Raw genomic sequence first — 12,225 nt, 5'->3', positions numbered from 1 at the left:
AAAAATTTGTTATGCCTCCTTTTTCAAAAAATTTCAATGATCTTAGAGTCACTGGGTCAAAATCCTGGAACTCCCTCCCGAACAGCACTGTGGGTGTACCTACACCACATGGACTGCAGCAGTTCAAGAAGGGAGCTTACTACCACTTTCTCAAGGGCAATTGGGGATAGCCAATAAATGCTGGGCTAGCCAATGAAACCCACATCCTGCGAATTAATAAAAAGTTCTGGTTAGCTTCCTGATTTCTCAATATTGTCACCTGCAGGAAATTCAACAGAGTGCTCTATTGAGAAGCATGAGAACACAGGAAACAGGAGCAGATATAGACCATACAGCCCCATGAGCCTACTCCAGCAATCAATACAATGAAGCACAGAATCAACGAGAACAACTTCTGATTATCCCTCTGATAGCTCCGACAAAGGGTCATCCAGACTCGAAATGTTAGTTCTGCTTTCTCCCCACAGATGCAGATCTGACCTGCAGAGATTTTCCAGTGTTAGGGTGCCAGATCAGAAACCCCAAGGTATATTATGAAGCTAGACTAGACCCCAACAATTTTTCTATTTTGGTATAAATGCGAGGAAAGGATGTGTTGCCGAAGAAGTGATTCCACTGACAAATTAGGGATTTTTAAAATCAAAACAAGCTTTATCCATAACACGGTTTAAATACACCTCTAACAAAACAGTTTAACTCTTTAACCATTGGACAATCTTTAAACATGAAAGAAACAAACTCAACTAACGTATTACTATTCAGTTCCAATCAAGCAATATTTTTCTCAGACTTAAACCCCTCTTTAAAAAGCTAGCAATCCAGGCATTCTTGCTTTGACCCATCTCCTGGGCCACTGCTCTCACTCCTATCCCTCCCTCCCAAAACTAGGAGAGGGTCCTCCCAAACCTCGCTTTTCACTGCACTGGCCTCCGGAGTCAAAGGATCATCCTCTGCCATCTCTGCAAACTCTAGCATGATGCCACCACACAACACATCTTCCCCTCAGTCCCCCTGTCAGTATTCTGCAGGGACCGTTCCCTCTGGAACACATTGGTCCACTTCTCCATCACTCCCAAGACCTCCCCATGCACTTGCAGAAGGTTCAACACCTGCCCCTTCACCTTCTCCCTGCTCACCATCTTCTGGCCCAAACACTCTTTTCAGGTAACACAGCACCTCACTTGCAGCTCCTTTAATCCGGTCTATTGCATGCGACTTACTTTACATTGGAGAGGCCAAACGCAGGCTTGGTGACTGCTTTGTGGAACACCTCCAGTCCATCAGCAAGCAGGACCCAGACCTTCCTGTTGCTTGCCATTTCAACACACCACTCTGCTCTCCTGTCCACATGTCCGTCCTTGGCCTTTTGCAATGTCATGATGTGGAGATGCCGGCGTTGGACTGGGGTAAACTAGTAAGAAGTCTAACAACACCAGGTTAAAGTCCAACAGGTTTATCTGGTAGCAAATGCCACTAGCTTTCGGAGCGCTGCTCCTTCGTCAGGTGGAGTGGGAGATGTGCTCATAAATGTGCTCACAAACATCTCCCACTCCATCTGACGAAGGGGCAGCTCCGAAAGCTAGTGGCATTTGCTACCAAATAAACCTGTTGGACTTTAACCTGGTGTTGTTAGACTTCTTACTTTTGCAATGTACCAGTGAAGCCTAGTGTAAACTGGAGGAACAGCACCTCATATTCCAACTGGGCACTTTACAGCTTTCTGGGACTGAACATTGAGTTCAGTAACTTCAGAGCATGAATTCTCTCCTGTACCTCCACTCCTTTTACATTTATTTTTATTTCAATTCTTCTTTTCATCTCATTCATCCATTTTTATTACTTTATATTTTTATTTTTCCACTTCTAATATCTTGCTTTCCATCTTGTTTCACCCCCCTCTCCCACCCATTACAGCCATCTGCCACATTCCTGTACTCTACACCTTTGTTCTGTTATTTACACATTCCGATCTTTTAATGGACGCTCTTAGCACCATTCCTAGTCCTCATCATTTACATTTTCGTTGTCCTTTTGTTTATGCCATTCCTATCAATTACAGCATTCCCCCCCACCCCCCCACGATAAATCTCATCCTATTTTCTTTGTCTTTAGCTTGGACAAAGTATCATCAGACTCAAAACACTGGCTCTATTCTCTCTCCACAGAGGCTGTCAGCTCTGCTTCCCTCTCCACAGAGGCTGTCAGGCCTGCTGAGATTTTCCAACATTTTCTGTTTTTGTTTCAGATTCCAGCATCCACAGTATTTATCATACTTGCTTTGACTTGGGTTGGCAGCTTTGGAACTTCCAGAGATTTTGTCGAGAGCTGCTTGTAGGCTTCTATCTTTAAACTGCCCTCTTCAGCAACTGAACTCAGAAGACTGTTTTTCCCAGCTACAAACTTAGCTCTTTCCACTTCTAATATCAAATGACTGTATGACCCTGTATACCCAACTAATCATTCCATTTCTTTAAATCAAGAAAACATCCCAAGAGTCCTCTTCTTTGATAAACAGAAGTTCATTAAGCTTTCTGAATAAACATGGCTAAAATTATTCTGCTTTCCAGCATCTGCTGTATTCCTTCCAGACAAACCGACTGTAGAAAAAAACCACACTGAATCTTAAAGCAGTCCTGCCTTAAACATAAAATAAATCAAAGCACAGTATTGTCACACCAGCATCTGCAGTAAATCACTTTCATTCTGCATATCCCTGTTTCGGTACTCATGTATGGATTCCAGAAATAGCTGTTGTTATCAATATCAGAGACGTAATGACAGTGAACACTGTCAGTGTCACTGTCGGTGTCAGTGAACGCCGCTATCATTGAGACCACAAAATCCAGACCATGATCGAAGTACGGGAAATAATTGCTGGCTTTGCCAACCACAGTTATTATGCACAGCTATGCCACCTTAAAAAGGAAGTGTCGCTTGACCAGCAAAACATTAAATTGGTAAGGACATTAGTGCATTATTAATTGCTTTTGCACGTACGTTCTTCAGCGTTAATAGTAAAAGATGATTTTTTAAAGAAGTCCATACTCTTGAATTCAGAGGATTATAGAATCTATAGAGGCCATCATTCGGCCCATTGCGTCTGCACCAACTCTCCAAATGTGCAATACACATCTTTTTAGCCTGTCTTGATGCTCTCTCCACTCCCATTGTTTTGTTTCTTAAAGACTGGATTAGTTGTAAGTATTCGCATTCCAACCATTATTCATGTAAATTGAGTCTGTGTCTTTATAAGTTCTGTTTGTGAACAGAATTCCCACTCACCTGAAGAAGGGGCTCAGAGCCTCGAAAGCTTGTGTGGCTTTTGCTACCAAATAAACCTGTTGGACTTTAACCTGGTGTTGTTAAACTTCTTACCAACTCTCCAACACAGCATCCCACTCTGGCCCTATCCCCATAAACACACATTTGTACACCACTAATCCCTCTAACCTACACATCATGGGATACCGAGGGGCAATTTAGCACGGCCAATCCACCTAACCTGCACATTTTTGGACTGTGGGAGGAAACCCACATAGACACAGGGAAAACGTGCAAATTCCACACACAGGCACCCAAGACTGGAATCGAACCCTGGGTCCCTGGCGCTGTGAGGCAGCAGTGCTAACCACTGCGCCACCGGTGAAATGGTAAATGTTTTAAGTAGGACCCTTGTCCAAAATGCGAGCTGAAATTTCAATAGTGTGCAACAGAATGCAATTTGAACAGAGCACAATTTGTGACAGAGCAAAACCACACTGGAGGACATTCCTTTGATGGGGCCTCTCTGTTTAATCTAACACTGTAATTTGGCCCTTGCTTGAGTTGGAGCTGTCAGCATAGAGCAACCCCTGCAGCTGGCACAAGCCCCTTGAATGAGCAGCACGTGACAGCGCGGCCCGGCTTGATTGACAGCTGAGCAGCGGCGGCGACTTCCCCTCCCCCACCCACCACCCACCCCCCACCCCCTCCCCGACCGCCTCACCTTGTTCCTGCCGCCCGCGGACGCCCGCTGCTGGGAACCGGGTGCAGGGAACTGAGACATCTCGGGGGCCCCTTCAGCAACACCTTCGATTGTCGTAAAGAGACCGGAGGCTACGGGGGAGGACCATCCACCCACAAGTTTAGCCCCCCGGCGCACTGACTCTCTCCTCCCCCCCAACTCCCGGGTTGACAGCGCTCACTCCAACTCGGTGCCGGCGCTCGGCCCCCAGGAAGTCACTGGGCATGCGCAGTGGTGAATGGCATGATGGGATTTGTAGTCTCTCAATCACATAATGGTTAAGTTTAAAGTTTATTTATTAGTGTCATTAACACTGCAATTAAATTACTGGGAAACTCCCCTAGTTGCCACACTCCGGCGCCTGTCCGGGTACAGGTTTAAGGTGCGAGGGGCAAGGTTTAAAGGAGATGTACGAGGCAGATTTTTTTACACGGAGAGTAGTGAGTGCCTGGAACTCGTTGCCGGGGGAGGTAGTGGAAGCGGATACGGTAGTGACTTTTAAGGGGCGTCTTGACAAATACATGAATAAGATGGGAATAGAGGGATATGGTCCCCGGAAGGGTAGGGGGTTTTAGTTAAGTCGGCAGCATGGTCGGTGCAGGCTTGGAGGGCTGAAGGGCCTGTTCCAGTGCTGTAATTTTCTTTGTTCTTTGTACACTGAGGGAGAATTTAGCATGGCCAATGCATCTAATCAGCACGTCTTGCAGACCTTGGGAGAAAACCGGAGCACCCAGAGGAAACCCACGCAGACACGGGGAGAACGTGCAGACTCCACACAAACAGCAACCCAAGCTGGGAATCGAACCCGGGTCTCTGGCGCTGTGAGGCAACAGTGCTAACCACTGTGCCACCCTCATTACAGCCCAGAAGAACGTTCAGCCGGTCAGAACCATGCTAGCTCTCTAAAGGAGCAATTCAACTAGGGCCACTCCCCAAGTCTTCTTGCAAAATATTTAATTTTCAGTTAATGATTCAATTCCCTTTTGAAAGCCTCTTACCACCACATTCTCAGGCTGTGCATTCCATATCTCATTGTTGGTGCAAAAAATTTTCACTTATATCGCCATTGCCTTTTTTTGCAGTTACCTTAAATCTGTGCCCTCTGGTTCTTGATCCTCTCACCAACAGTTTCTTACTATCTCCTCTGCCCAGACACCTCATGATTTTGAATACTTTCCTATCAAACCTCCTACCTTCAAGGAAAACAGATCCAGCTTTATCTATCTATATAACTGAAGTTTCTCATCCCTGGAACCATTCTCCTGAATATTTTCTGCACTCTCTCTAATGCTTTCACATCCTTCCTAAAGTGTGGTGCCCATACCTCGATGTGATATGCCAGTTGAAGCTAAACCAGTGTTTTATACAGGTTTAACATAATTTCCTTATTCTATGCCCCTCCTGATCAAGTTAGGGTTTTTTTCCCCTTTATTCTTTCATGGGATGTGGGTAAAGCCAGCATTCGTTACCTATCTCTAATTTCCCTTGAACTGAGCAAATCAGAGGACAGTTAAGAGTCAATCACATTGCTGTGGGTCTGGAGACACATGTCGACCAGACCATTTAAGGACAATGGAATATGGATAGAGGAAAGGAATGTCCTCCTCTAAAGGACATTAGTGAACCAGGAGGTCATTATGACAATGATAATTTCATGATCACCATTACTAAGACTAGTTTTAAATTCCAGATTTATGAATGAATATAAATTCCACCAGCTGCTGTGGTGGGATTTGAACCTATGTCCACCGAGTGTTAGCCTGCTTCTCTGGATTACTAGTTCAGTGACATTCCCATGATGCTATGATGTCCCCCTGCGATATTGTAAGATTTATAACTGTGCCCTCAACCTGCCCTGGCAATTTTAATGATTTATGCACATGCACCTTTTTCTCCTGTAACCCCTTTAGGTTTGTACTCTTTAGTTTATATTGTCTCACCCCATTCTTCCTACCAAAATGAATCACTTCACATTTCTCTGCATTAAATTACATCGACCTTGAGTTTGAGATTCTCCAGCCAGGTAAACAGCTGTTCCAAAGAAGAATCATATTGGACCTGAAACATCAACTCTGGCCAGGATTTTACATTCTCAGTGATCACATAAAGGCCTTTTCCCACCCAGCCTCAATTTTTAGGCTGACAGGCACTCGATGACTCAGAGTGGGGTGCTGAAAACATTTTTACCATCAATCTTGGGCAGGAAGGATGCGTTCTCCCCTCACGGACCTGGCAGCTCGATCTCTCGCTACCCCAAGGCCTACCCATCGACACCAAGATCGTCTCCCTCCCAACTCCCCAGGGCATCCCCTAACTTCCCCTCTCCCAAGACCCCTGGTACTTAACTGAAGTGCGGGCCAGGGACTTGGTCTCAGGCATGGTGCTGCAGTACCACTTCTGGAGGGGTTGGAGAGCTATCGGCCAATCTGATTGGCCAGCAGATCTCCAAGGTGGGACCTCTGTCCAAGAACAGATGGTAGTCCTGCCTGCTGCCAACTGGAGCTCAACTGAGCACGAAATGACAGTGGGCCTGTCAGAGTCGGCTTGGATGAGTTTCCCGCTGACTCTCAGGATGACAGGTGGTGAACGCTCACCTTCCTGAAAATTCAGGCCTCTGACTCTCACTCCACAGATGCGGCCAGACCTGCTGGATTTTTCCAGCACTTTCTGTTTTTATTTCAGATCTCAGCATTTATCCTGTCAAGTCTTCTCAGATTCCTATATGCTTCAGTGAGATCATCTCTCATTCTTCTGAACTCTACAGAGGATAGCCCCCCTGCAGTCAACCTTTCCTCATAGGATAATCCTCTCAGAAATCAATCCAGTGAACCTTTCCTGTAGCCTCTATAAGGAAAGTACATGCTTCCCTACATAAGGAAACAAAATCTCTAGAAATAGTCTCGGTCTCTTCATCGAAGTCACTGATGTGACGTTAATGTCCCTTTAAGAGATTTTTTTTTAAAATCATGATTTCTGCAGCTCCCACAGTCAGTGTTTCTCCGCTCACAGCCTTAGTTGAAAGAAGTCTCTCTCTCTGTTTTTGTTTTGAAAGTTTTACCAGTTAGCTGAAAGCACATCTTGTTTGCCATCTTGCAGTAAAAATCTGTGTTTTGGGGAGCTGAAGATCACAAGCTGCTCTGTGTTTTCAAGATCATTTTAAATCAGCATTCAACCCAGGGAACGGGATTTCAGTGTGGTGATATAAACAGGGCCTAGTTTCAAGGCTGATAAAATTGGATATCCTAAATTAAAGAATTGGGCATATTAAAATCAAACACAGTCAAACCTCGGGCTGGCCAATTGTACAAATACACAAACATGTCTGGGCCTGACCCATCAACCACCCATCAAAGGTCGTTGCACTTAGCAGGAGATAATTGCACCTCATTGAAATGCACCGTCCTATTGTTAGAAGCCCAGATCGGGCCAGACTTTCTGTCACCGAAAGTTCCTGCAGTTACATGTAAGCAACAGCATGGAGATGGACACGGGGGGGGGGGGGGGTGGACCCTGGTGTCCTGTCAGGCAGACATCAAGAAACCCACTGGGTATTGGAACCCCCTCCTGGGACCTCATTGGCCAGAAGCCAGAGAAGTTTCTGGAAAGGCAAGCAGGCAAGGGGATAAAGGAACACTTTCAGACAGACCAGCAGCGAAGACTCGACGAGGGAGGCGGCCCTGACCATTCGGAAGACTGACCAGAGAAGGAAGGAAAGAAGAAGCTGCCATCGCGACTCATCTTTGTGACGACGGACCAGAGGGACTCAATCAAGCCTGCAGTTTAACCAAACCATCTTGCGGGTAGTACACTTGAATCTGGGGTATCCTCATGTTTTATGTGGGTAATTTAAGGGTTAATAGTGTTATTATTAATAAACTTGTTGAACCTTTACTTGTGTTTGTCCTTTGTCCATCTTGCAAATAAGGGCACTGGGGTAAAACCTTGGAGTAAGCAAACTGCACTCTCTCTAATGCTTTCACATCCTTCCTAAAGTGTGGTGCCCATACCTCGATGTGATATGCCAGTTGAAGCTAAACCAGTGTTTTATACAGGTTTAACATAATTTCCTTATTCTATGCCCCTCCTGATCAAGTTAGGGTTTTTTTCCCCTTTATTCTTTCATGGGATGTGGGTAAAGCCAGCATTCGTTACCTATCTCTAATTTCCCTTGAACTGAGCAAATCAGAGGACAGTTAAGAGTCAATCACATTGCTGTGGGTCTGGAGACACATGTCGACCAGACCATTTAAGGACAATGGAATATGGATAGAGGAAAGGAATGTCCTCCTCTAAAGGACATTAGTGAACCAGGAGGTCATTATGACAATGATAATTTCATGATCACCATTACTAAGACTAGTTTTAAATTCCAGATTTATGAATGAATATAAATTCCACCAGCTGCTGTGGTGGGATTTGAACCTATGTCCACCGAGTGTTAGCCTGCTTCTCTGGATTACTAGTTCAGTGACATTCCCATGATGCTATGATGTCCCCCTGCGATATTGTAAGATTTATAACTGTGCCCTCAACCTGCCCTGGCAATTTTAATGATTTATGCACATGCACCTTTTTCTCCTGTAACCCCTTTAGGTTTGTACTCTTTAGTTTATATTGTCTCACCCCATTCTTCCTACCAAAATGAATCACTTCACATTTCTCTGCATTAAATTACATCGACCTTGAGTTTGAGATTCTCCAGCCAGGTAAACAGCTGTTCCAAAGAAGAATCATATTGGACCTGAAACATCAACTCTGGCCAGGATTTTACATTCTCAGTGATCACATAAAGGCCTTTTCCCACCCAGCCTCAATTTTTAGGCTGACAGGCACTCGATGACTCAGAGTGGGGTGCTGAAAACATTTTTACCATCAATCTTGGGCAGGAAGGATGCGTTCTCCCCTCACGGACCTGGCAGCTCGATCTCTCGCTACCCCAAGGCCTACCCATCGACACCAAGATCGTCTCCCTCCCAACTCCCCAGGGCATCCCCTAACTTCCCCTCTCCCAAGACCCCTGGTACTTAACTGAAGTGCGGGCCAGGGACTTGGTCTCAGGCATGGTGCTGCAGTACCACTTCTGGAGGGGTTGGAGAGCTATCGGCCAATCTGATTGGCCAGCAGATCTCCAAGGTGGGACCTCTGTCCAAGAACAGATGGTAGTCCTGCCTGCTGCCAACTGGAGCTCAACTGAGCACGAAATGACAGTGGGCCTGTCAGAGTCGGCTTGGATGAGTTTCCCGCTGACTCTCAGGATGACAGGTGGTGAACGCTCACCTTCCTGAAAATTCAGGCCTCTGACTCTCACTCCACAGATGCGGCCAGACCTGCTGGATTTTTCCAGCACTTTCTGTTTTTATTTCAGATCTCAGCATTTATCCTGTCAAGTCTTCTCAGATTCCTATATGCTTCAGTGAGATCATCTCTCATTCTTCTGAACTCTACAGAGGATAGCCCCCCTGCAGTCAACCTTTCCTCATAGGATAATCCTCTCAGAAATCAATCCAGTGAACCTTTCCTGTAGCCTCTATAAGGAAAGTACATGCTTCCCTACATAAGGAAACAAAATCTCTAGAAATAGTCTCGGTCTCTTCATCGAAGTCACTGATGTGACGTTAATGTCCCTTTAAGAGATTTTTTTTTAAAATCATGATTTCTGCAGCTCCCACAGTCAGTGTTTCTCCGCTCACAGCCTTAGTTGAAAGAAGTCTCTCTCTCTGTTTTTGTTTTGAAAGTTTTACCAGTTAGCTGAAAGCACATCTTGTTTGCCATCTTGCAGTAAAAATCTGTGTTTTGGGGAGCTGAAGATCACAAGCTGCTCTGTGTTTTCAAGATCATTTTAAATCAGCATTCAACCCAGGGAACGGGATTTCAGTGTGGTGATATAAACAGGGCCTAGTTTCAAGGCTGATAAAATTGGATATCCTAAATTAAAGAATTGGGCATATTAAAATCAAACACAGTCAAACCTCGGGCTGGCCAATTGTACAAATACACAAACATGTCTGGGCCTGACCCATCAACCACCCATCAAAGGTCGTTGCACTTAGCAGGAGATAATTGCACCTCATTGAAATGCACCGTCCTATTGTTAGAAGCCCAGATCGGGCCAGACTTTCTGTCACCGAAAGTTCCTGCAGTTACACGTAAGCAACAGCATGGAGATGGACACGGGGGGGGGGGGGGTGGACCCTGGTGTCCTGTCAGGCAGACATCAAGAAACCCACTGGGTATTGGAACCCCCTCCTGGGACCTCATTGGCCAGAAGCCAGAGAAGTTTCTGGAAAGGCAAGCAGGCAAGGGGATAAAGGAACACTTTCAGACAGACCAGCAGCGAAGACTCGACGAGGGAGGCAGCCCTGACCATTCGGAAGACTGACCAGAGAAGGAAGGAAAGAAGAAGCTGCCATCGCGACTCATCTTTGTGACGACGGACCAGAGGGACTCAATCAAGCCTGCAGTTTAACCAAACCATCTTGCGGGTAGTACACTTGAATCTGGGGTATCCTCATGTTTTATGTGGGTAATTTAAGGGTTAATAGTGTTATTATTAATAAACTTGTTGAACCTTTACTTGTGTTTGTCCTTTGTCCATCTTGCAAATAAGGGCACTGGGGTAAAACCTTGGAGTAAGCAAACTGGTTGAAAGTATCTGAGAATTAACAGGTACAACACCAGTATTAAGTGAGCTTTAGCCTGTGCAGTGATAAATCTGTTTAAAATGTCTTGTTTATTGGATTTTGGTTTTAATTAGAACACATTATGATATTCATGAAGAGTTATATATTATAGTGGTTGTTTTGTTTCTTGTTTGTAATTGATAAAAGTTGTTGCTAATTTTCTTACTATACATGGTGACTATATTCTTAAATAAACTTTGTTTGATAAAAGCTCCCTAGTGGGTCACTTAAATCATACCTGAAGTCAAACATCTCATGCTTATCCCAGCCAAATTCAAGATGCAAAACTCGTGGTTCAGGCAGGCTTCATAAAACACTTTGGAGTTTCTGACCTGAACCATAACACTGGTATAATTTGTAAATCACTGTGAATTCAGCTCTGTTCCTTGTGGCACTCACTCTAAACCTGTTGGACTTTAACCTGGTGTTGTTAAACTTCTTACTGCACTCTCAATGGAGCAGCCTGTCAACTTGAAAATGATCCTTTTAGTATGACTCAATTTTCGGACCTTTATCCATATTAGCACCAATCGTGTGACTGGCAACCTTTCTGGTCATGATGTGGAGATGCCGGCGTTGGAATGGGGTAAGCACAGTAAGAAGTCTCACAACACCAGGTTAAAGTCCAACAGGTTTATTTGGTAGCAAATACCATAAGCTTTCGGAGCACAGCTCCTTTGTCAGATGGGGTGGCACCCTTCTCAGGTATGATTTAAGTGACCCACTAGGGAGCTTTTATCAAACAAAGTTTATTTAAGAATATAGTTAACATGTATAGTAAGAAAATTAGCAACAACTTTTATCAATTACAAACAAGAAACAAAACAACCACTATAATATATAACTCTTCATGAATATCATAATGTGTTCTAATTAAAACCAAAATCCACCCTTCTGGTGGCACCCTTTTGAAGATAGAAAAGTATTACTCATCCACCGGTTGCTTTTGTGATACTGTGTGCCTACCATTATAATGTAAAGATGGTCAGCAAAACAAAGTTTCATGTGGGACTGGAGAATAGCAGCACCGACAACGTGAGGGATAGAGTCACTTGGTCAAGACTCAGAGAGAACATTCTGGAAGCAGCCAACCTGCATGGAGGCAGCATCATGCATGATAGTAACCTGGATTGGTAAATAATTAAAGACTACCAATAAACTGTTCACGTTTAAATATGTACATCTCAAGATCTCATCATTGAGACAGCCAAAGAACCTATATTACAATAGGTTCCCTTTATAGCCCTGCTAATTACATCCTCAAAAATCTCTAACAAATGTTTCAAACATGGTTTATCTTTCATAAAATCATATTGGCTCTGCCTAGTTATATTAAGATTTCTAAGTGCCCTGATACTGCGGTTAAACGCTGAGGTGTATAAAATAACAATAACAGGGTAATAATATTCAGGGATTTCAACTTCCCCAACATTAATTGAGATAGTCATAGTGTAAAGGGTGTGGACGGGGTGGATTTCTTGAAATGAATTCAAGAAAGCTTTTTATTTCAATATGTAGAAGGTCCAACAAGGAGTTGCGCAA

The 12,225-nt window shown here is 44.4% G+C and overlaps 1 protein-coding gene across 5 annotated transcripts in view; it reads right to left on the bottom strand.

Moving 5' to 3' along the window:
• The window catches only part of cyb5r4 (cytochrome b5 reductase 4), a 120,148-nt gene extending 115,928 nt beyond the window's left edge, over positions 1-4,220 (bottom strand). For 3 of the 5 annotated variants that reach the window (XR_013497752.1, XR_013497753.1, XM_078212453.1), the window contains exon 1: positions 3,986-4,198. Coding sequence is in view for 3 of the 5 variants with exons in the window: in XM_078212453.1 (XP_078068579.1) it covers positions 3,986-4,045 (60 nt within the window). In the remaining 2 variants the exon portion in view is untranslated. Of the gene's footprint in view, positions 1-3,985 lie in introns of all 5 variants that reach the window. The other 2 variants (XM_078212455.1, XM_078212454.1) reach the window with 2 other exon arrangements.
• Between the last annotated feature and the right edge of the window lie 8,005 nt (positions 4,221-12,225).

The sequence above is a fragment of the Mustelus asterias genome, chromosome 5, assembly GCF_964213995.1.
Source record: "Mustelus asterias chromosome 5, sMusAst1.hap1.1, whole genome shotgun sequence".
Lineage (NCBI taxonomy): Eukaryota > Metazoa > Chordata > Chondrichthyes > Carcharhiniformes > Triakidae > Mustelus > Mustelus asterias.
Note: the sequence above shows the minus strand (reverse complement) of the source record. Positions and strands in the feature narration are given on the sequence as shown.